The sequence below is a fragment of the Hippocampus comes genome, unplaced genomic scaffold (genome assembly GCF_001891065.2).
Source record: "Hippocampus comes isolate QL1 unplaced genomic scaffold, H_comes_QL1_v1.1 scaffold7, whole genome shotgun sequence".
NCBI lineage: Eukaryota > Metazoa > Chordata > Actinopteri > Syngnathiformes > Syngnathidae > Hippocampus > Hippocampus comes.
This window is the reverse complement of record NW_017842060.1, coordinates 3,711,529-3,736,538: the sequence shown is the minus strand read 5'-3', so window position 1 is coordinate 3,736,538 and position 25,010 is coordinate 3,711,529. Positions and strand designations below refer to the sequence as shown.

At 41.7% G+C, this 25,010-nt stretch overlaps 1 protein-coding gene and 2 long non-coding RNA genes across 6 annotated transcripts in view; 2 read left to right on the top strand and 1 right to left on the bottom strand.

Moving 5' to 3' along the window:
- Positions 1-25,010, bottom strand: part of inpp4b (inositol polyphosphate-4-phosphatase type II B) — a 143,816-nt gene that overhangs the window by 100,231 nt on the left and 18,575 nt on the right. For all 4 annotated transcript variants that reach the window (XM_019861946.1, XM_019861950.1, XM_019861947.1 and 1 more), the window contains exon 4: positions 23,476-23,592. In XM_019861946.1, coding sequence (XP_019717505.1) covers positions 23,476-23,592 — 117 coding nt within the window. The remainder of the gene's footprint in view (positions 1-23,475; positions 23,593-25,010) is intronic.
- On the top strand, positions 9,785-10,983 carry LOC109511139 (uncharacterized). The gene is made up of 3 exons (XR_002167258.1): positions 9,785-10,009; positions 10,526-10,627; positions 10,855-10,983. It is a non-coding gene; the product is annotated as an uncharacterized LOC109511139 (long non-coding RNA).
- On the top strand, positions 13,408-15,133 carry LOC109511136 (uncharacterized). Its single transcript, XR_002167254.1, has 3 exons — positions 13,408-13,545; positions 13,741-13,851; positions 15,036-15,133. It is a non-coding gene; the product is annotated as an uncharacterized LOC109511136 (long non-coding RNA).

The window sequence follows — 25,010 nt, the reverse complement described above, 5'->3', positions numbered from 1 at the left end:
AAAACATACAGGACAGCGGCCCTCCAGGACCGGAGTTTGAAACTCCTTGCTCTAGTGGCTTCTGAGGACACAAAAACACAACAAAAGATTCTTGGGATGATTGTCGTCAGGTAACCTATACAGAGGTACCGCAATTTGACGGTCACTATCTCTCAATAAAAGCAGGAACAAATCTAAGAAAAAAAAAAGCAACATCAAGAATGGCAACTTTTTTTTTTCCTCTCCAAAAATGGCATTTTTCACATTTTGTATTTTAAATTTTTACTAGATTAAGAAAAAAAAACACTTTTTGAGCTGGTTCTTGTGCACTCAATATTTAGTCTCATGACTAAATCTTCGTAATCGTACAGCTCAATTTTTGTGAAATTATAGCATCCCCTTGAAAATTGTGGGTTTCTCTTGTGATGTTATGCACATGCTGAGCATTGAACTCATTATTTCGTGTGCCACGTTGGCTTCGTCAATGTACTGAGGATCATTGAAGCTGCCCTCAAGATCATGATATACATGATATACCTTTGCCCTCTTCGCAAATATGTACTTGCCACCCAAATAATTATTGAGGTATACACATGAAAAGCTGAAGATAGTACTGCATTGTGTGCTCTTGGTGGAGTGGGCTTGGTGATGACTCAAAATCTTTGGAACCGTCGTCAAATGGGGGAAAAAAAAGTTCTTATTTCTTGGTTGCATGTGATTTAAATGTGACATAATTTACCCATCTCCTCCTCAAAAAAAAAAAGAAACAAGTGTTAGTGTTCTACATTTTCATCATGTCCGATCAATGTACATGTTCGAGTTAAGTAAATCCGAAGGATTTTCTTTCCAATTTGACCGTCACATTGCCTCAATATATATTCTCTCATGACATTCCATACATCCTGATTCATAAGAGTGAATCAAGGAGGCTCTTTGGGTCATCTCGGACAAGGCAACAAAGCACACAAGATTAACAGCTAACTTTAGGCAAAGAAACAAATATGTTTTATGTACACATCGTGGCCGCTTCACTTTATTAGCCACAGCGCGCCATGTTTTGAAATGGGGTATTTGCAAAGAAAAAAAAAAACTTTTAATTACCTGAAACACTAGTAAACGTTTTGTTCCAAACAATGCGGAACTCTAAAAGAAAACAAAAAATGGAATCCAAATGTTTTGAACTTAAAAATTAAATTCAACTGAGCTGTACCAATTACATAACTGGCATAAAAAAAAAAAAATTCACTGTCGTATCATGCACATTTTGAACATTTAATTCGGTAATTCTTAATTCCACTGGTGCTATTTTGATAATCACCAAGTTGTGGTCTCCAGTGAATCCAGCATAGGTTTTATTCAGTCTTGATGATATATATTTGCATCAATTTTGTACTGAGCGTCATTGAAGACTTCAAACTTTTGTCAAGCTCAAGATTCAATTTCAATTTTTACAAATATTTACTTCTCCATCCACCCAAGTAATTATGATTGAGATTTACACTGCAAAAGTTGAAGATTGTGTGTTCTTGCCGGAGTTGGGTTGCAGATGAGTCAAGATCTTTGGCGCCGTAGTCCAACGGCTTCAACTTTTTATTTGGGTGAATGACAAGAACACATTTGCTAAGAAGGCACAGGAGTGAGTGAGTGTGTGTGTGTGTGTGTGTGTGTGTGTGTGTGTGTGTGTGTGTGTGTGTGTGTGCGCATAACCTGTTTGCACTGAAATTTTATTGATTTATTTTGCCATTTGCCGACTTCAGTCAGTGGCTCATTCATTCAATTCATATCAAAAAAAGCACAGCAACGCCAAAGTCTTAATTTTTGACAATTCTTGATGTTGCTTTTGTTCTTAGATTTGTTCCTGCTTGTGTTGTGAGGGTATGTAACTGGTACATGTTTCGTTGTGTTTTCGTGTGCGCACTTGAGCCATCAGCTCAACAAGTTTATGCATGACAGGCAAACTTTAAGGGTTACTTTCAACATCAAAATAATTTTTCAATCACACAGAATGCAAGCAAAAAAAATCCCCGAAATTTTTTTTATAACTTTTTTAATGCTTTCCAACTAAACTACAGAGAAGATAGGTTGAACCACCAACACCCTCCAATCCTTTGATGCTCTTATTTCAGGATTATCGAAGAGATCCATTTTGGAGCACTTCAAGATGGGGGTTTGTCCGCTGCCACGGTCACGGCCACGCGCAATACTGTCCATTGTTCCCTGCGAGACAGAGAGAGAATAATATGTGACCATGTCAGTATTGTTTTGTTTCTACAATTCAGTGATGTTATTTTATTGTGGGGGCATTTCACACACGTTGATCATACTAGTAAGCCCCCCAGTGTGCCAACTCCACACCGGTGACAAGAATAAAACCCACATCGGGCTTTTGGTTTCTCTGTTCACAAGGTTGGCAAAATAGGATGAAACAATCAATGTACAGCTACTCACATGCATTGGTACGGCAGACTTGGCCCTCTGCACAGGTTGCGGTGTAAGGTAAGCATGGTGACATAAATGTTTGAATACAGTTACGGCATTGCAGAGCTTCACCTGAGGAGCAGAGTTGGGAGTGTTTGAGAAATTGAAATGATTTTTTTCCTTTCGGCTTGTCCCATTCAGCATCGCCGCAGTGTCTTCTCGGACACCGACTGCCCTCATTTGGCTTTTGACTGCGCATGAGACTTGATTTGGGGTTTGACAGTTTATCAGCATATCCTGTCCCGTGAACGCGACTCAACCAGCTAAGTCGGCTCTCTCTAACCTTTCCCCCCCAAAGCATCTAACCTCGGCTATCCCTCTGATGAGCTCATTTCTGATCCAATCCATCCTGGCCACTCCCAAAGAAAAACTTTCTGTCGTTTTGTCACTGCAACTGTCTCGAATGCGCACATCATCGCCAGCCTCACCACTGTTTTCAAAACTTTCCCCTTCGCCCTAACAAGAGACTCTTAAACCACAATGGGGACAAGAATTGAATAATTCAACTTCTTTTGAAACAATCAGACTTCATTCTTGCGGTCTGTTAATTGTTACTCATGCTACTTATGATGGGGGGAAAAAGTGTTCTTCTGGAATTATGATTCATCACATTTTTTGCATAGTTTATGAGCCCTTGGTTGTAGAATTACGGTCTCTCAATATTTCGCCTCATTTGTATTAGTACAGCTCCTTTCTCGCAAAATGGTGACATCTCTTATGAAATTGCTGATTTATTCTCGTAAAATTGCAGTTTGTTGTAATTAGTAGCATTCTCTTGCAACACGGGTAAAAAAACCTTTTCTGATCATTGTATAATGTTATACTCTTGAAATGATGACTTGTGCTAAGACTTTCTCCTCCGTAGAATAAACTAGGCTGTCTGAAAGGAAAACACTCACCAGCTGTGACCAGCACGGCGACGCAGAAAGCCAAAATCAACCACTTCATCGTCATGTTCACCACAGTAGCGTGTCGTCGACTCGTCAGTTTACGCTTCTTCCGCTCGATGATCACTTCAGTCCAATGTGTTCTTTTATACATTAGTTACTCTTGTTTGCATGTTGTCTTTTATAGACTCCAAATATGTGTCTATATGATTTGTCATACCCACACCTTGACTCAAGGCGTTAGTCGGCCTCCAGTCACACTTGACCAGTTACGATGTCAATTTTCGTCACGATATTTTAATGTGAAGAAACTGAACATTAAAACCCAGTTTGCATGCTTTCAACGAGGAACCTAACGAGTCATCATTGGTCAAATTACATCATTTATTTTCCTGAACTTTTTACTCTTGATGAACTTTACTATGAAATTTCCCAAAGGGCTATTTCCAACCATCATCACGCCAAGTCAATTTATGCCTCAAGTCTGACCGAGGGACATGTTGAACCTCGATCAATAAACTGACATACACAAAGGCTGTATTTGAAGTGGATACACGGAAAATGGATTCATCTCAGCAGTCTGCAAAACACATGCCGTATGTGTATACCTACGCGGTGTTCATTTCATTGTCTCAAAATTTTTGTCATTCCTTTCATCACAAACTTGTTTTTTTTTTCGACAAAAATGAAACGAAAACAATAGAAGTTATTCATTGACACTAACGATAACCTAGTTGACAATTTTGTCAACAAATAAAAGACGAACGAAAACCCGCGGTGATGAAATCAAAACAGAAGAAAGAATCATACGCGGCTAGCAGAAAAAAAAAACACTTGGAAAATGGAACAGATGGGGACAGAGCGAGAAGAGAACGAATCTTCTCGCTCCTGGAAAGAAAGTACCGATAGCTGAGAAAGATTTGATGGTCAAAGTGCGAGATCTTATCCATAGCTGGTTGAAAGCGATGAGAGGATTTGTGGGCCATGTCACGTTCCACGTTGAAGGAAAAAAAAGACAAACTCCAACTTCAATGGACAGTTAGGATTTCGGAAAAAAATCATTGGCGCCACCCTACCTACTCTCGAGGACTTGCACACCGCAAGAACCACGATAAGGGCACAGAAAATCCTACTGGACCCCTCGCACCCTGCCCACCACCTTTTCCAGCTACTCCCTTCAAGCGCTACCAAACCACGTGCACCAAAACCAGCAGACATTCAAACAGCTTCTTCCCCCTCGCCATTAACTTCCTAAACAGGAACACAAATCTATCTTTCTAATTTCGCACACCCCTGTGGAACAGTATTACTGCAATGATCATGGTAACTTTGAGCTAGAACAGGAAGTTCATGCTAGAAAACCCTTCAATATGGCGGTGTTGAAGCAATTCTGCGAAGAAGAGTGGGCCAAAATTCCTCCACAGCGATGTGAAAGACTCATCAGCAATTCACAGCGATGTGAGACTCATCAGCAATTACCACAAATGCTTGATTTCAGTTATTGCTGCCAAGGTTGGCACAACCCATTATTAGGCTCTGGGGGCAATGACTTTTTCACAGAGGGTCAGAAAGGTTTGTTGTTGTTTTTTTTTTTTATCATTTGAAAATCGCATTTTGTATTTCCTTGGGTTGTCTCCTTGTGATATTAAAATTGGTTTGATGAACTGAAACTCGTGTGTGATAAATATTCCAAGAACACAGTAATCAGGAAGGGGACAAGTATTTTTTCACGGCACTGTATAAATGTGTGCAACAAACTGAGTCGCAAATGTTGGCTTTTCGTCAGGATTCCTAAAAGGCTATAAACAGCTTTTCTTGTCGCAAAGAAAGGTGAAACATAAAAATACTAGTTGTGACCATTAAAACTCTTGGCGAATGTTTAGCGAACATCTTTGCGACCGTTTACGGCCTTAAATGCACCCTGATGAAAAATCAACATTCGAGCCTCACGCAAGCACACGCCAAACCTTCGTCGCTCGGTGAGGTTCGGGTTTTTGTCATGTTGAATTGCTTCAGGAAAGTGGTCATGACACACGTCAAGAAGGCAGTTCCGGACATACTGCACCCTCTCGAGTTTGCTCATGATCAAAACCGGGCCACTAACCATGCCGTCAATACAAACAACTCAATGCGACGGGAGTTGAACCAACTGTCGCGTCACCACTATTTAGGCTAATGCGGCAAAGATCTTCACTAGACACGAACCCAACCCCACCAAGAACACACAAAGCGGAAGCATATTCAACTTCTGAAGTATAAATCTCCATAATGATTATTTGGTTGGATGATGTGTACATATTTGCTTAGAGGGCAGAGGTTTGGTTTGAAGGCATAACCTGCTCATCACAGTTGGTGAAGTGCCACATGTGAACTGTGAATTCACTTTGCGGTTGTAGTCACTGAACAGCTTATACCGCGGCGCCATCTCGTTCCTGCAACTACCACGTCATGAGCCTATATCATGAGCTGGAGCAAATTTCTATATCGTCATCGACAAAGATGAAGCTACCATATGTTGCCTCTGTCACGCTAAAAGTACTGTTTGTGCCATACACCAAAGGTCCCCAAACGCTATTTGATGTTTTTATTTTTTTAGTATGGAGAGAGATGGGGCTGAGGAGAGTCGGTGCCTGCCAGAATGCCTGCCTGTCTCTCCTACTGCTTGTGGAGAAACATTGCGGTTTGCTTCACGCTGCTAAGTTAGTCCAATCGCCTCGAGTCTGACTGCCTGAGAGGTTTATGCCGGCGGCAGCGGGACCGAGTCGAGTGATGAGGCGCAACATCAGTGGTGCCAAGTGAATGGTCATCTTTGTCGCCAAAATATGATGTCCAATAACAAGCTGACAACAAACTCAGCAACATCGTGGAAGCTGCAGGATAGAACGCACAAAAAATCATGACAGCACAAGGATGTCAGTCGTTGCGGTATACAAGTGGCAACAGGGGACACAGCCGACGTGTGCTTCACACGCTGGAAATATTTAACCATAAATGGAAAAGATGGCATGGTCACTGGTACAATATGCAAGTCTTTTGTTTCGTACGCCAAAAGCACATGTGAAATAGACACAGTGCAAGAGAAATACTGATACTTTTCCTCTGCCCGGCATTGATGTCGGCAGGTTGCGTCTTCCATCCAACATGCTACGGTACGGACCGGCAGGCTTGATGATGAGAAATATGTGCATGACTAACTGCCTTCAGCATGATAGCAAGTCGCATTGAATCATTTGTTTTTATTTGTTTCTATTTTGCTCCATCAAAACAAGTCTCTTTTTGAAACTGCTCCCTGAGGCAAAAAAACGGTTGAAGACTGTTGCCCAAGACGAGAAACAATATTGTGCATCCGGATAAGTCTATGATTCTGTTCTTCATTCCGTTGTACTTGTGAGATGAAAGAAAATCGGCTTCTCTGGTTTAACTCTGTTGGGTACGTGGTCAGTTAAGTTGGAGGGTCTTCTCTCAGACCCGTTCCCCCTTTTCAAAGATGTGCTTGGCACTTGGTCCAGCACATCCATAGCTTTAGCAACAGTATGAGCCATGCTCATGGTAATTGCCCTGCAAATATTGATGCCGACGAGACAATTAATTTTTTGGTCTTTTAATCATCCAAGGAGTCGGAAACCAAACTCATGACTCATTGTTTGTACACATACCACACATGCCGAAAACATATTTGGTTAAGTCTGGAAAGTCTGGAAACATGATGAGTAAATTAGGGCAAATAATATAAAAGAGAAGACTTTTCAATGAAGTCATCATTTATCGGAAGAAGCCTAAACTGACAAGTCGACGACAGACTACTTGTGGTGAACAGGACAATGAAGTGGTTGCTCGTGGCTTTGTGCGCCGCTGTGCTGATCACAGCTGGTGAGTGTCATCTTCTCTCTTTTAAGGACTCAAATGAAAATATTTCTGAAATTCTAAATATTTTAAGAGGCATGTGTTTACATCTCTCTCTCTCTCTACACTTATACATACATACCACATATATACACACTCACACACATTCGTATACACACACACACACACACACACACACACACACACACACACACACACACACACACATGCACAAAATTAAATTGAAATAAGTTTATAAATATGTTATGTGAAAGCCAGGCTAAAAAGATGTGCCTTAAGCCCCCTCTTAAAAACGTCAACAGTCTCTGCAGACCTGATGTTCTCTGGCAGGCTATTCCATAGCTGAGGACCAAAATGACTAAATATTGAGTGCATAAGAACGAGCTCAAAGACTGCGCAAAAAAGTGTTTTTTGCTGACGATGAAGGCTTATTGTTGTGAAAAATCATCACCTCTCAATCTTGTAAAAATTTAAAATACAAAATGTGAAAAAAAAAGCCATTTTGGGGGAGGAAAAAAAAAGTTGCCATAGGGTTCCAACTTTCCCAGGAATTCAGTTTTGTTGTTACGAGAATAAAGTTGGCCCATTTCAAATTGTCACCCTCCTTCTTTCTCCCTCCCACAGGTGAAACACTGCAATGCCATAAGTGTGTGAATATGTTTACAATGTGCAGACCGTTAGGATTTCCCCAAACCTGTCTCGAGGGCGACGTCTGCGCTGTGAAATCAGATGAGTGTGAGTCACTATGCAAGGCTTCATCTTTTGTTGTTGTTTTAAAGGGGGAGTTTCCATTTTTAAAAACTCATTGCCATATTTGTTAAAACTCATAAACTGACAGTAGTACACATTTTTTAAAAAAATGAGCAGGGGGGAAGAATCAGCCGTACCTGGCCCCATTTTAAGCCTCTAAATTAACGAGCAAGAAACCACTGCAATCGCAAGCGATAAATGATTGACATCCAGCAAGTCGCACCGTCGCTTTCTGATTGGTTGTTTTGGCTCGGATGTTGTGGTTTCAAGCTTGGCCCTCCACTGCCCCCACCATAAAAAGATGTTCACAGTAATCCATTGTAGTAAACAGAATATTCCATTCTGAACACATCACATTCGCGCCATGATGTTCATTTTGTCTACTGACAGTTTCGGCTCTCGCTTCCGCCTTCATCATTATCACATTTCTCTGGAACTTTCTCTGTCTTGCAGTTAGCACACTCCAGCAATGTATGGATGAAAAAAGGTGCGAAGAAACTGTGGCCGACACAACCCCCAACGCAAAGTGCTGCAAAACGAACCTCTGCAACACGCGTTAAACAATTAAGATCACAGGAGAAATACTTCTGGGGTTCAAGGTTCAAATCATGTTTTTGGAGCTTAGTTGATTGAGAAAGCATTAAAAAAATGTAAAAAAAAAAATTGAGCATTTTTTTTCTCATTCTGTTATACATCAAGAAATAAGTATAGCAGAATACAGTATACAAGAGACGAAGAACTATTTGGTTTTTTTTTTGTGCAGTGGGGGGAAAAAAATGGTTGCATATGATTTGAGCAGGCAGCACGGGAGTCTACTGGTTAGCACGTCGGAGGTGCAGAGCTCGATTCCGGCTCCGGCCTTCCAGTGTTAAGTTTACACGTGCTTGCGTGGGTTTTCTCCGGGTACTCCGGTTTCCTCCCACATTCCAAAAACATGCGTCGCAGGTTCATGGAACACTCTAAATTGTCGCTTAGGTATGAGTGTGAGCACAGACGGTTGTTCCTCGATGTGTGCCCTGCGTTTGGCTGGCAACCGGTTCAGGGTGTCCCCCACCTACTGCTCGAAGACGGCTGGAATAGGCTCCGGCACACCCGCGGCCCTTGTGAGCATAAGCGGATTAGAAAATGGATGGACACACTGCACCCCCTTGAGTTTGCTCATCATCAAAAGCGGGCCACGAACTTTGCCGTCAACACAAACGACTCAGTGGGACAGGGAAATTGTGTATGTTACTCACAAATGGACGAACGATTGTCTGATTTCACAATGTCTACAGTCTCTGCAATTGGGCCCTCCGAACGCCCAGACTTGTGACGACAGTTGCATGTTTACGATCAAATTCGGCTTGAAACAAACATGATGGATGTCACAGGGGCTATGAGAGCGAGATTTCAATTTCAGGGTTCCATCAAGATACGTACGGATGTACAATCGATTGTTTCAGTTTGTTAGTAATTGAGAGGGTGGAGCACCACTATCAATGATTGACTGCTTCCCACAATATGCGCAACAAATAGGAATAAGACTCTGCACCACCTGTATCCAAGATGTCAACGTAAACGGAGCTCTTGTATCATTTCATTTGACGTCATTTTACCAATGATGACAAGTTAGGTCCCTTGTTTAAAGCGCGCAAAGCGGGTTTTAATGTCTGGTTTCTTCACATAAAATCATCTGTGTCAAAGTCCGGTCCTCGAGGGCTGGTGTCCTGCATGTTTGCCATCTCTCCCTCCTGCGACACACCTGATCCAACTGATCAGCTCATCGGCAAACTCTATAGGACTGTACCTGTGCATTAAATCGTTCGACTATTGCCTCGAGTCAAGGTGGGGCCATGACAAATCATAGAGATACATATTTGGACGAGGGGCAAGGCTGTAAAAGACAACAAGCAAACAAGAGCAACTAATGTATAAAAGACCACATTGGACTGAAGTGATCATCGAGCGGAAGAAGCGTAAACTGACGAGTCGACGACAGGCTACAGTGGTGAACACGACAATGAAGTGGTTGATCTTGGCTTTCTGCGTCGCCGTGCTGGTCACAGCTGGTGAGTGTCATTTTCCTTTCAGACAGCCTAGTTTATTCTACGGAGTTGAAAGTCAGAGCACAAGTCATCATTTCGTAGTATAAAAGTATAGAGGGCCGATTTAGCTGGTTGGGTCATGTTCACAGGACAGGATATGTTGGTAGAAGGGTGACGAGAATGGAGGTGCCGGCAAAGTGGGCAAGAGGAATGAGTCAAGGCAAATCAACTGTATTATAGAGCACTTCCAAACAACCACTGCTGTACACAAAGTGCCGTACACGGAACAAAAAAGAATTCGTACAGCAACGACCAATAGAACAAATCAATAACGAAGACAGTAGAAAGCACAAAAATAGTCAAACTCAAAATCAAGTCTCAGGCGCAGTCAAAAGCCAAACGAGGGCAGTCGGTGTTCGAGAGGAGGATGTGCAAGACAAACTGATAGAAAAGGATGACATGCTGGGGCGACCCCTAATGGGAAATGCCGAGAGAAAAAAATAATTTCAATTTATCAAACACCCACAATCTACTCCTCAGGTGAAGCTCTGCAATGCCATTCCTGTATTAAAACATATGCGGGACCATGTTTCCCTCACACCTCAACGTGTGAACCGGGCCAAGTCTGCCGTGACGATACAGGTGAGCAGCTATACATTGTTTCATCCTATTTTGCCAAACTTGTGCACAGAGAAACCAAAAGCCAGATGTGGGTTTCATTCTTGCCACCGGTGTGGAGTTGGCACACTGGGGGCTTACTAATATGATCAACATGTGTCAAATGCCCTCACAATAAATGGGGCTTCACTGAACTGCAGAAACAAAAGAATACTGACATGGTCACATACTGTTCTTTCTCTGTCTTGCAGTCAACAACGGACAGTATTGCGCATGGCCGTGAATGTGACAGCAGACAAACCACCAACTTGAAGTGCTCCAGAATGGACCACTGCGATCATCCTTTCATAAAAGCATCAAAGGACTGGAGGGTGTTGGTGGTTAAAGTTGGAAAGCATTAAAAATGTTTTTAAAAAAATTGGGGGGATTGTTTTTCTTGCATTCTGTGTGATTGAAAATTTCTTTTCATGTTGAAAGTAACCCCTTAAGTTTGCCTATCATGCATAATCTGTTGGGCCGTTGGCTCTAGTGGCTTCTGAGCACATGAAAACACAACAAAAGATTCTTGGGATGATTGTCATCAGGTCACCTGTGCAAGGGTACCAGTAATTTGACGGCACTATATCTTTGAACAATGGGGGAGGAACAAAAAAAAAAAAAAAAGATCATTACTTTCACACTATAGCAAGCAAAACACATGGCCGAGTAGTCATTATTGAATAGAGCATCCACAGTCAGGGTTTCATGAAATTAAATGCACACATGTACCAGTCACACACCTTCACAAAACCAGCAGGAACAAATCTAAGGGAAAAAAAAAACAACATCAAGAATTGTCAAAAAATGAAGACTTTGGCGTTGCTGTGCTTTTTCAATATGAATTGAATGAATAAGCCACTGACTGAAGTCTGCAAAACATAAAATTTCAGTGCACAACAGGTTATGCCCGCACAGACGCACACACACTCCTCTGCCCTCTTCGCAAATGTGTAATTATCATTCACTCAAATAAAAAGTTGAAGACATTGGACAATGGAGCCAAAGATCTTGACTCATCTGCAACCTAACTCCACCAAGAACACACAATCTTCAACTTTTGAAGTCTAAATCTTTATCATAATTACTTGGGTGGATGGAAAAGTAAATATTTGTGAAAAGGGCAGAGGATCGCCACATGAGTTTGAATCGTGAGCTTGACAAAAGTTTGAAGTCTTCAATGACGCTCAGTACAAAATGGATGCAAATATTAATCATCAAGACCAAATAAAACGTATGCTGGATTCACTGGAGACCACAAATTGGTGATTATCAAAATAGCACGAGTGGAATTAAGAATTACCGAATTAAATGTTCAAACTGTGCATGATACGACAGTGAATTTTTTTTTTTTATGTCAGTTTGGAAATTTGTTACAGCTCAGTTGAATTTAATTTTTAAGTTCAAAACATTTGGATTCTATTTTTTGTTTTCTTTCAGAGTTCCGCATTGTTTGGAACAAAAACGTTTACTGGTGTTTAAGGTAATTAAGAGGGTTTTTTTTCTTCTTTGCAAATATCCCATTTTAAAACATGGCGCGCTGTGGCTAATAAAGTGTGTACATACAACATATTTGTTTCTTTGGCTAAAGTTCGCCGTCGCGGCTTTTAATCTTGTGTGCTTTGTTGCCTAGAAATTAGGGAACATGGATGAATTTTGAACGAAAGAGGGGAAATTTGTTCTTTAACCACATTTTAAGCATGCGCAAACAAAAATGTTTTTTTTTCCCCTGTGGAAGCCAATCAGCAACTGTGCCAAAGATCTTGTTTCATCCCCAACAAAACTCCACCCAGGACACACAATGTGGTACCATCTTCAACTTTTGAAGTGTAATAACCTGTTCTTCAGAGCGAGATGACCCAAAAAGCCTCCTTGATTCACTCTTATGAATCAGGATGTATGGAATGTCATGAGAGAATATATATTGAGGCAATGTGACGGTCAAATTGGAAAGAAAATCCTTCGGATTTACTTAACTCGAACATGTACATTGATCAGACATGATGAAAATGTAGAACACTAACACTTGATTCTTTTTTTTTTTTTAAGGAGAAGATGGGTAAATTATGTCACATTTAAATCACATGCAACTAAGAAATTAAAAACTTTTTTTCCCCATTTGGCAACGGCTCCAAAGATTTTGAGTCATCACCAATTCCACTACGCCAAGAGCACACAATACAGTACTATCTTCAGCTTTTCATGTGTATTCCTCAATAATTATTTGGGTGGCAAGTACATATTTGCGAAGAGGACAGAGGTATATCATGTATATCATGATCTTGAGGACAGCTTCAATGATGCTCAGGACATTGACTAAGCCAACGTGGCACACGAAATAATGAGTTCAATGCTCAGGGTGTGCATAATATTTGAGGCTTAAAGGTTTTTTTTTTTTTAAATTCAGGATATTTGTTGACAGTTCAGTTTCTTCAGGACAATAAATGAACAATACGTGTCTGTCGTGTATTCACCTGAATCTATGTTGAAAAGCAGTTGCAAATCATTGTATTTCGGGTTTATTTCATTGTTATCGTCATATTTCATTTTATATCATGCGCCGACTTCATTTGAAGTTGTATCATATTCTGCTGACTGCAGCCATCTTCTCGGTTGCTTTACCTGAGTCAATAAAGCTGTGGGGAAAAAATATATTTTTAATAATAATAACGATCAGATCAAAACCTGACCTGTCACTCCGAAAACCGGTGTATTAAAATCATCTTCGGATTAAGTGGGTAAACACAATGAGTAAATAATATTCAGTTATAAAAGGACACTTTTTCATGAAGTGATCATTGATTGGAAGAAATCTTGACGAATACGTCGGCAACAGACTGCTTTGGTGAACAACACAATGAAGTGGTTGCTTTTGGCTTTCAGCGTGGCCCTGCTGTTCACAGCTGGTGAGTGTCTTTTACTTTCATTTTTAGTTTTAATATGAAGACAAAAATGTACATATTTACCTGCGCGCACGCGCACACGCATGCACACTATATATCTCTCTCACACACACAATTATGAGATTGAAGTTGAATTCTAACAAGAACAATGTCTGCAAGTTTTAATTTGCAACCCCCCTACGACCCACCACCGTTCAGGTGCAGCTCTGGACTGCCATGCTTGTGTGCCCGTGCCCTTGTCTGAAGTTTGTGCGCCTGTGGTGCAACACTGTGATGAGGGCCAAGTCTGCGGCTTGGAAAGAAATGAGCGTGAGTAGCTGTGTCATGTTTCATCTTGTTTCGTTCTCAAGCGGAAGTTTGCAATCAAAAATAAATAAATCAATCGATTAAAAAAAAAAAAAAACGTCATTTGTTAAAACCGTCATTATGAAGCGACAAGTCGTCCACAATGAAAATGAGAAGTGGTAAAAAATACAATAAAATTTGCTGTCTCTGGCCACATTTTGTACTTATAATTTGATTTATTCAAAATCACTCTGCTGTAATCATGGCACTCACGTCTGAAATCCACTAGGTCAGTGGTCCCCAACCCCCGGGCCGCGGACCAGTACCAGTCCGTGGATCATTTAGTATCGCACCGCACAGGAAGAATAAATAACTTACATTACTTCCGTTTTATTAATTTCGGAATGTGAAAGATGTTTTATTTTGAAAAATTATCGGATTCTCTGTCAAATCCGTTTAGAGTAGGTCACTCTTTACATAGGTCAAGGCGCACTTCTCGGTCACGTGATTAGTTACCGCGAAAATGAGACCCAGGAGCTGCCAAAATGAGTAAAAGCCAAATGTCTTTGGAAAGTTTGTTTGGAAAGGGAAAAAGACCCAGACGGGAGCCAGAAGAGGAGCCTACGACTTCCAAGAAAAAGGACAGACAGTAGCAAGAGTCCCACTTCAAATACAGACCTATCTCAACGGGAGATTCCCACGCACCAAGCCCACTCTGCATAATATGTGGCGATGGTGCGTCGTATTTTTCATGCGCTTTGTATTCGCCGAGGATCTTATTTTGAAGGCACGTTTAAACGTTACCACAGCGACCAGAGAGTGTGGTGGCCAGATAAGACATCCCCCCTGTCATGATTGGGGTTTATTATTTTGTTTTGAAAACACCACAGTTTTCATGCAGGTCATATCATATTATTTTGTTGAATTTATCCGGCCTTAAAAGCCAGTCCCTGAAAATATTGTTTGACATTAAACCGGTCCATGGGGCAAAAAACGACCGCTGCACTAAGACACGCCTTCTGTCTGTGATTGGTTGTTTATGCTCGGGCATGGTGGTTTCTTGTACGGTGTATGAAGCTATGATCTCAACTACGCCAAAATGAACAGTTTATTAAAAAAAAAAAAAAAAAAAACTAAACTGTTGTTTATTGCGGGGAGGGGGAGAATGGGAACATGTTTTCATATATTTTCCTGTCTCTGTCTTGCAGATGGCGCAATCACACTTTGCGTGGATGAGTGACAAAAGACTGTGACAGCAGATAAACCCTGGATCCAAAGTGCTCCAACAATCGTAAAATAATAAGAGCATGAAAGGATCCGAGGGGTTTGAAGCTCAACCTGTCTTTGCGCTTTAGTTGAATTAGTAGGAAGGCATTAAAAAAAATGTTAAAAAAAAATTTGAGCATTTTTCTTCCATTCTGTGTTAAACATGAAGTGATTCTTCAGCTTCTTAGATACAGTGCCAATGAAGTGGTTGCTCTTGGCTTTCAGTGTCACCCTGCTGGTTAAGTCTTAAAAGGAAGAAAATGTAAATGTTTCACGATACAAAAATGTGCAAGACATAAACATTTAGGACAAAAAGTAGTATGTGTACATCAAGTCTTTGATGTACACATTGCAAAACATACAACATACTACAGAATATAAAGTCTAGATTTTATGATCATCAAACGAGAAAAAGCAGTCATTTCAAGAAAAGAAAATATTGTAAAGTTTCCCAAGTCATATGAAGCGAAAAAAGAACAAAAAAAAAAGTCAGTCATATTGAGTCAGAAATGGAATTAAGTCTTACTATCAAGGGGAGTTGGATTTTCCAAGATAGACATGTCGAACAAGATGATTTTAAAAGAGAACAGTTCATAATCTGAGGAGTCAGTCAGACTTGGACAAAATTAAGGTTGTAATTTTGTCAGAAAAGTCTAGTTTGAAGTCTGAATGTAAGCTATCAATTACACAAGACTTTTTATTGCCAGAAGTCTTAGTATGACAAGAAAATATCAACTACAACAAATTGTAAATTCACAAGAATAAATTCACAATGTTATCAGCGATGTCATAATTTACCGAAAACAGAGGCGTAACAATGACTAACAAACTGAGAAGACACAATTGTACAAGAACAACCATAGATAGACTCATGCACAAAAACATGTACTTTTTCAACAATTAAGTCTTGTAAGAAATTGTAATTCCCCAAGAAGATCCTAACAAAAAAGGGGAAAAAAAAGACAATTTGGGGAAGAATAAAGTTTGAATGAGAAAACGCATAACTGCAATTTGCAAATTCTCAAGAATACGTTGAGCTTCCACGGGCTCACAGAACAAATTGAACTCATCGTAGTTGTAAACACCGCAAACTACAGATAACATTTCATTGGTATTCACTGGGTCACGTTGACGCCGTGTCAAATGACTCAAATGGTAGCTGGCATGTTCTTCATTTGTGCAGCTAGCGATGGAAAATAAGAGGCCCACCATTCGCGCACGCACACACAATCACAAATGGCATTCTCTCTAGTTCATTTGTCTGATCGTCTCCTCCATAGCCGACTGGGATCATGGCCGCAAAGGGGGCACGCGGTGGGGGCTTTTGGGTATCTGATTCTCTCTCCCAATCTCCCACCCGCTCCCGCTCTCTCTCTCTCTCTCTCTCTCTCTCTCTCTCTCTCTCTCTCTCTGGAAAGCACAACACTGCAGAAGGCTGAGCAGAGAGGGGATTTTCCTCAAGCGCTTTTCTTTCTTCATGAAAAAGTACATCATCATAAAAATAGTGGGAGGGCAAAAAAGTTGGACTACCTTCCCGGGAAGAAAAGAAATAAGTCAACCCAAGCATTTAATTCAGTCTTGAGTGACTAGTTCATTTGTCTGATCGTCTCCTCCATAGCCGACTGGGATCATGGCCGCAAAGGGGGCACGCGGTGGGGGCTTTTGGGTATCTGATTCCATTTTCACATAAATAATGCTTTGGGAAATTGATGCTTTAGTCCCAAATAGTCGCTATAGGGTTCACACTGAGACCCCGAGTGGTTTACCTGGGGTGCACCTGGTAAGATCAATAGTGAATTGAATTATCGCCCAGCCCTACTCAACACAAAGCCCGAAAAGACAAAGAAAGTCTGATATTTTGGTTTCAAGTGGGCGTTTTGGGATCCTTGCAGCTCTTTCCGGGGTTCTCCAATTCTTTGAAAATTCAGCCCCCGAAATCAGTTGCACTTATGAATCGGAAATTTGGCAGACATGGCATTAATGAGTTGACCCACAAGAAAGTCTGAACAGAAAATGTTAGTCTGCCAATTTGGTTGAAAGTGGACTTTTTGGGTGACTGTGGCCCTTTCTCAGGATTCTGCAATTCTTTTGAAAATTCAGCCCCTGAAACCAGTTTCACTTGTGATTGATCATGATCATTTCAGGCTTCTACAAAGCTTTCTAATGAGCTGATTACTTGAATCAGATATGTTGAAGTAAAGAGAGATCCAAAACTACAGGACATTGATCTTAAAAAAATAAAAAGAATAATAATCATAAAAAAATAAAAATTCAAAGTGTTTTCGGGTCATTGTGGCCCTTTCCATGGGTCTGTAATTTCTTCTTTAAAATTCAGCCCCCTAAGCCACGCTTACTTCGCCACACAAAATTTGCTAGGCATGTCATTAATGAGTTGACCCACAAGAAAGTCTCAAAGGGCCATGCCTGAATAGAAAAGGTCTGCCACATTGGTTTGAAGAGGGACACTTTCGGGTCATTTTGAACATTTCTCGGGGTCCTTCAAAATAATCTGCACCTCACGTCCTCATGAGCTCCCAACTAGATTTCTGATAAAATATGACACAAAGATGAAACTTTTGTATTTTTTTTTATTTTTTATGCGCAACGATTTGCATGCTTTTCATCACAGTCCCTCTGATGTTTTATTGGGGCCCCAGCATGTGGCATTAAGCTCTGCTTGAAACTGCTTTGTTCAGAAAAAAAGGCCAAGTAAATCATGAGGGCTTTTCCAAATCAAAAAGACTGACAAAGTTTTGTGCAGGCCTGTTCATCCTGGTAAAAGAAAAATTCGGATGAGACCGCCGAAACTTGACTCTGATGCCTCAGCTGGAATTTGTCAAAAAACTCATCGCATACGGCCAGTTTCCCTGATCAACTCCAAATTTTGTTGACGCATCCATAATGAGTAGTCACACAAAAAGAGCCCCAACTTTAGTGTCTTCTGAGGTGATGGGAACACGGCCGCTCATCACCGCAGCCCAGGCTGCTGCCAAAAAGTAGTGAAGCCCCCCACCCGTGGCCTTACATACAAGACTCCCGCCACACTGACACTCATCCAAGAACAAGGAGCCGCTGCTGCCAAAAAGTGTCATGACGCCGCCCTTTTCCCGCCAGCTTTATTGACAGGCCAGGATTAACTGACGCTGCTATTTCCATACTTCAGCAGTTTATAATTGGGAACCGCAACTCCACAGTGGCCGCGGATGATCAAGCAGACTCGCTGAGACGTCCGCTACTACCCCCCCACACTTTCCAAAACCAGGCAGTGAGACGAAGATTTACATCTATTACTTTTACACTCACTTTCTTCTATGTGCCAAAACGCTAAAATGTCTCTTGTAACTGTAACCCGGACTATGACATAAGGCAATGGGAAGTACACATAATCAATTGAAAGATCGTAGGTTCATTCAGAAGTTAAAAAATGTATGTATACATAAACATAATCTATGTTGTTTAAGAGAGTGGCGTCGTTAAAAGTGGTTAAACAGAACCGACTATTGCCGTGGCCCTAGCGAATTAGGGCACAGAATACTAATTAGGTGTCAGCGAATGAGAGGTACCGTTTTTCACCTCCGTGACGTCAAGAGCTTGCAGCGCAACCTATCTCGCTCTCTTTTCTGACGGGGCCTGAACGCGAACGGACGTGTTCTTCGGTTATTGTTAGAGAGGTGTTTCGGGAGAACGAGAGAGTCATTCTACGCAACCTTGATCACTGTTCCTGGCTAACGTAGCTGTTAGCTTTCCGCACCGCCGGGATTTTGCCGACCGTATAACGACATCAAAGTCTCACTCAACGTCCTTCTGGCCGGGTCTTTTTTTTTCCGGAGTTCTGACTGAGGACAACGCTGGGATTAGCGTGCCTCCAGTGGAGTGGATTCCATTACGGTGCCCTGACTTCGGAAAGTGTTGCAGAAGGGGTACAGTGGTGGTGGCGAGCCAACCTAAGAATATATATTGTATTTGACAAACCTTTTTGTTATTACTAGTATTGTTGATGTTTAGAGGAATTTGCTTTGTACATCAAGAGCTGACAAGAACATTTTGTGTTTAGTTATTTAATTCAGATTGAAAAAAAAAGAAAAGACAAACTCACACCGGTGTTGAGAAAGGTGATCACCGATTATTTTTCTTTTAAAGGAAAGACCAATTAAGAGGTTGAGACTAAGTTGGATTTCTTTACTTTTTTCACAGTGTTTTCATGACAATTTTGCTGTTATGTATTTTTGGTTGATATAAAAAGATTACTGTTTCTTTCTACAATTGTTGTCTGGTTTCTTTGCCCATGCTACCCCTCCCTCAATGTCAGCATCATTGGCTCCAGTGAATCGAATCTAGCATACCCTCACTGGTCCAAAGAGAGCCCCATTGTCCATACCGGAGTGCTTCATCACCTCCAACTATTATAAAACAGACGCAAGCCCTTGTTACATAACGTTTGTCAAAAAAGGTCTTCTTATGGATGTTTCTTTACTCAACAAGCCCAGATTTAGTCTTAAAGTGGCACTTTCTCCTTGAACGCCACCACATATTGTCAGCTTTACAGATGCCATGTCTCATTTTAAGGCAGCGTGTGCCTTGGATGTTTGGATTTACTCAACAAAGCCGGACTGCCATTTAGTGCCAAGGTGGCACTTTGTCTTTGAACTCCACTGTAAATGTCAGCTTTACAGATGCAGACCACGTCTGCACTCAAGGCAGCGTGTCGCCTCAAAGATGGCGGAATCACACATGATGCTACTTCCAGGGAGGGAAGGGGGGAGAGAGACAGAGAGAGAGAGAAAAAGGAATCAAAAGGGTAACACATTTACTGAATTAGAACAAAATAGAACAGGAAAATTTGACTTTGTGGGATTTTAAAAAAATGAGTAAACCTGTCTAACACGCACGCACGCACGCACACACGCACGCACGCACACGTCTTAAATGTAATGCATTTGTTTGACCTACAGCTACAAAATGTTGTCCATTTTAAGCGCAACTTACTCATAGCCAGTAAGACAATCTTAATAAGTTCGAATAACTTGAGATGTTTGAGAGCACAAATATGAAAGAGATTCCACAAATGCTGCCTGGTAAGAGCCAATATATCGGTATGAAAAGGCAGAATTTCACTCTGACATTTCATGACAGCTTTACGAAAGCAATGGGACATTATCATCCTCTCGCCACCAGAACTATTCAAAGTGATCAACAGCTTCGCCTGCCGAATGAGTCCTCCGACTAATCGGTTTGTGCCAACGAGGAGCGGATCCGTCATCAGCGACTCTTCAAGCCTCTCGCGAGCACCAAAGGCCTCGTGCAAACAATCACTTTGGCATGCTTTACGCCTGGAAATGCCTCCGGCTTTACTCCGATGAGTGTTTGACATCCAATTGCCATGCTGCCTATATTGATCACGACAATTGTTGTTGACCCACTTCAAGTGAACCCAACGCTATCGCTTGGTGGAAAAGTGATTGTTGTATAAACGCCAGTCAACAAAAGACAACATATGGCTGTTTATCATATTAATTTGTACATTTCAGAATCTGTACTTTTTTTACTATTACCAAAGTCCATGAGTTGAATGCCCTTCTCTTTTTCCCGGATATTTTTTTTGGACTCGAGTATCTGTCCTTCAGTTTAAGTGCATATTTTTGCCACCTCTGTTGCCATGCAACATCAAACGCGAGAACGTTTCCAGGTGGTTTTCTTTTCTTTTGCCAGTGTACTGGACTCATCACTCAAGTCTTTGGCTGTAAGAACCCAAGTCTGAGAGGTTGGGTTGCACCTGAAAAGCCGGAGCGAGGTTTTAGCCCCTCCTGAGCTGCTGAGAGCCAAAGTGTCTCTTTCTGCATGGATGACGCTCTTGACAGAGTGACAGCGGCGAGAGAGAAATGGCACTCCAAAGAACGGCAGTGAGCGACAGGGTGAAGTACAAGGATTAGTTTTAAAATGACAGTGCTAATACAGCTACGGGAAAATCCATCCGGCGGTTCGAAAGCCAGGTGTTAAAGTGTTGGGATCTCGATAGTACTTTCAAGGAAGTCGGAAAAAAACTAAAAAAAAAAAAAAAACATGCAAACCTTGACTTGTGAGTCTTTCTACGGTACCAGGAAACGGTTAGCATTGACGACTTTTGGAAGGGAATAATGACATTCCTTTTAAATTCACTGACAACCATTTTAGAGCATTTTGACATTTTCAAGACCCACTGGATATTGTGTTCAATCAATATACAATACATACAAAGAATCTACCACAACAAAGATCAGACTCTGTCCTTTCAGCGGGGGGGGATATTTCGAGTCGTTCTGTTTTTTTTCCGTGACGTACGGTAGCAGTTATTCCGAACTGCTGTGTTGGGGAGGAGGTTGAATTGTCGCCCAACCTCCCAGCACCAACCTGCGAGGAATCTGAGCACAGGAAATAAACGCCCGCGTCCACAACGTGTTGAGTCACTTAGCCTGCCGCTGAATGTAGAGGAGTCTCCGGTGGGGACTGGCAGCAGCGGATAAGACGTGCACTCAGGAAGGAGGTGGAGAAACAACAGAGGCTGGATACCTTGTGGAGCTCACATGGGTGTTGTTCCGCATGAATATTCAATGGCACCTAAGAATACACTATTGTGCTCTTCTTATGAGGCTAACTTCAGCAAAAGACGGAATGAGGTTCCCGCTCCACGAGCACGCACAAATACAAAACAGTCGCTTAATTGCATTCGACAGGTAAACTACGGGACAGTTTTAACCACCGTTGTTCATAGATATCAGATGGCATGAATGGCAAATAACGTCTACCTCACGTGCTCCCACTTGAGCATAACCGTGGACTCGGACATGGCAGGTTATTTTGCACAGGTCCAGCCGTGAATCACGCTTGATAATGTTCCACTTTGGCGAGTTTTAAATAAATAGAAAATCGTCAATATTTTCAGCCCTGCATTCAGAGCGAAATAGTCGTTTCTCCCTTTGGACCACTTCTAAAATGTTTTTGTGTTACTATTTTTTAAATCTATGCGGGATGTGTGCTTGTAACAGACATCGATAGCATAGTCATGTGCTGCCCACTTGGGAGATTCCACAATTCATCCACACTGTTATTCAACAACGGTCTGTTGGGTGTATTGTTTTGCTTATCTCATAATGAAAATGGGACACGCTCGAGCACTCGTACTCGTCAGTTGGGCAGGTGTATTTTTTTGCTTTTGATACATGCGAGGCGGGGAAACAGTAGCTCCATGTGCTTTTTATATAAAATACGTGTGTACGATGGCAAGAAACTGAGATTAATTTGTTCAAAATAGGACAATAAAAACAACACAAATGCACAAACTGTGTTCCGTGAGGTCTAAGTGTGATTCATTCCGCTCCGTGGTCCTCTAATGGAGTCCTTACTCACCATAAAGCTCATGAATGTTTCATTTCAACTTATGGCAAATTAAGATTGCGGCGCCCGAGGATCGACGGAGACGCTCCATTTATATCAGGAACGCGTAGCCGGCTCATAACGTCTGTTTGAAAATGTGTGAACATGAGGTCCCGGCCTTTGAAAGATTCCCTTTCTTGTTCTTTTTGACATTCCTAGTGATGTGCCCCAGATGATGTCCTCTGAGGGGAGGAGAAGGGGGGGGGGGGATCATCCTTTTCAAAACCTAAAGCAAAAGGTCTGAAAGTGACTCATATGAATTATGGAACTTGTGACACGCGACCTTTTTAAACCTCAAAAATATGCCTGATTCAATTTAGCGTGAGGAAATTGGGAGAGGGGGAAGAGCTTTTGTTTTGAATAAAAAATGGAAGTGTCATGTCATTTTACATCATATGTTGGCAAACCAAGAGGTGGAAGCTAAAATACTGTGGATACAAAAAGTCGACACACCCCTATTCAAATGGCAAGTTTTTGTAACAAAATGAGACCTAGGGAAGTTATTTTAAATTCTTTGATAACTGGAGAGCATGTGGTTGCACAAGTGTGCACACCCACTTCGGAATGAAGAAATCACATTCCAACTCATGTGGAGTCAACCAAGTATATTTCCGATGTTCTATTAGGCTTTGCTTGACATGTTTTGCTTTCGAGCAATTTTGCTTTCTGGAAGAAGCATTCATTCTACCACAAAGAAAACAGGACATTTCATTTATTCATTAATAATTATGGTTTGAGTCATGTTCTATTATACTCCCCCCCCCCCTACTCACACGCACAAGAATTCAAAATGGCACCATCTCATTTTTTCCCCACTTTGTGTCCATGTCCCTTCATCACAGGAGCCTCGTAGGGACATACTTAATATTTTTAAGAGGAATTCTCTTCATTCTCTTTTTCTAATTTGACATCACCTTTCCATACATGAGTAAACAGGCTGCCAGCTGGTAACATACTGAACAGTTTACTTACCACTTCCTGAGACTTGTCCTTAACATCATACACTGTCAACTTGACGAGCGTCTCTGGGGTGGTAGGACAGTTTGAGGAGAGGGTCACCCCGGTCAAAAAGCGTGGGTCCTTGTTTGCCTGTCAGGACAAAAACAAATAATGTGGGTAAGAACTCCATAAGAGCAACTGCGTGCACCCCGAGAGCACAACATGCTAATGAACAGACCGGAAGCCAAACAAGAGCCACACAATGGGATTCTTGACAGCGGGAGCGAGCCAACAGCTGGGATCAGTCGCTGGGATTGGTCATTCCTCAACAGAAGGCGACAGAGACGTCCCCAGCGGGGCCTCCTCGGAACGCTGGCATGGAAGCCAGGAACAAAAATGTTGACAGGTACATTGGCATTTTGTAGCCAAACCATCCACAGCTCCTGGCGCTGGGTCCTTAAACGTACCACAGGGCTCAAATGCGGGACATCACCTCTTTTGCCAGCTGTTAGCTATTAATGTGTGTGTGCGCCTTCTAATTTTGGAAGAACCTTCATCCAAACAGAATGGTCTAAAACTGGAGTTTAAAAGCAACAACAACAATACAACTCTTGTACTAGTGCGGACCCAAACTGCAACAGAAAGGGTTTCTTGCACAACAGAATTAAGCAGAAAGACAAGAAATAATCCAACTGTCAAAAATTTTACAACTCTTCTAGATACTAAAAAAATCTAAAACTGGAGTTAAAAGTAACTCCTGTGGCAATGTGCACATGGATTACAGCAGGAAGGTTTTTTTCTGTTTTCTTTTGGTTGAAACATTTTGGATCTATTGGGCTAATTCAAAGCACTTGAGTGTGTTTACACTCGAGGCTTCCTCTTCCTCCTCCGCCGGGCGTCTCCAGCCAGGAGTCCTCTGGGGATGTTTCTTTACTAATGACTCGCATTTAGACAGACTGGCGGATAAATCCAATGGAAAATCTGGTCATATCCTTGAATGTAAAATAACGAAAGGGGAAAAGTTGGCTAACACAGGTGAGATTCTGTGCCTTTCGTACAAAACATCAAGTGTGTGTTCATACTTGACCTTGCAGTGAGCAATCGGTGAAACAATTTCGCATTTGGAAGCTGTTCAAGTGTTTGCCGTCATATATCAACAACGGAGCAGCCGAGGCTCACGTTGACATTGCCGTCGACATTTCCATTTATTTTTTTTTCCCTTCAATCCCACTCGGACATGTGAGTGGTGGGTGATGTTCAAACATTTTTGGACAAGTTTTAATGGATTCATCGGTGGCCTCGTGAGGCTCCACTGAGTTTTGCGGAAATTGCATTGGCAGGTTCCTCGCACGTTATTAATGGCGCATTGCCCAATAGAAATGTACAGTGGACATTCACACCTCATGGCCGGTTTCACGCACACACTCTCGCATACTGTATACACACTCGCACTCTTGTCACATGCGCGCTAACACACGCAGTCAAACCCAGACACTCTCTCACACACACACACACACACACACACACACACACACACACACACACACACACACACACAGACTCGACAA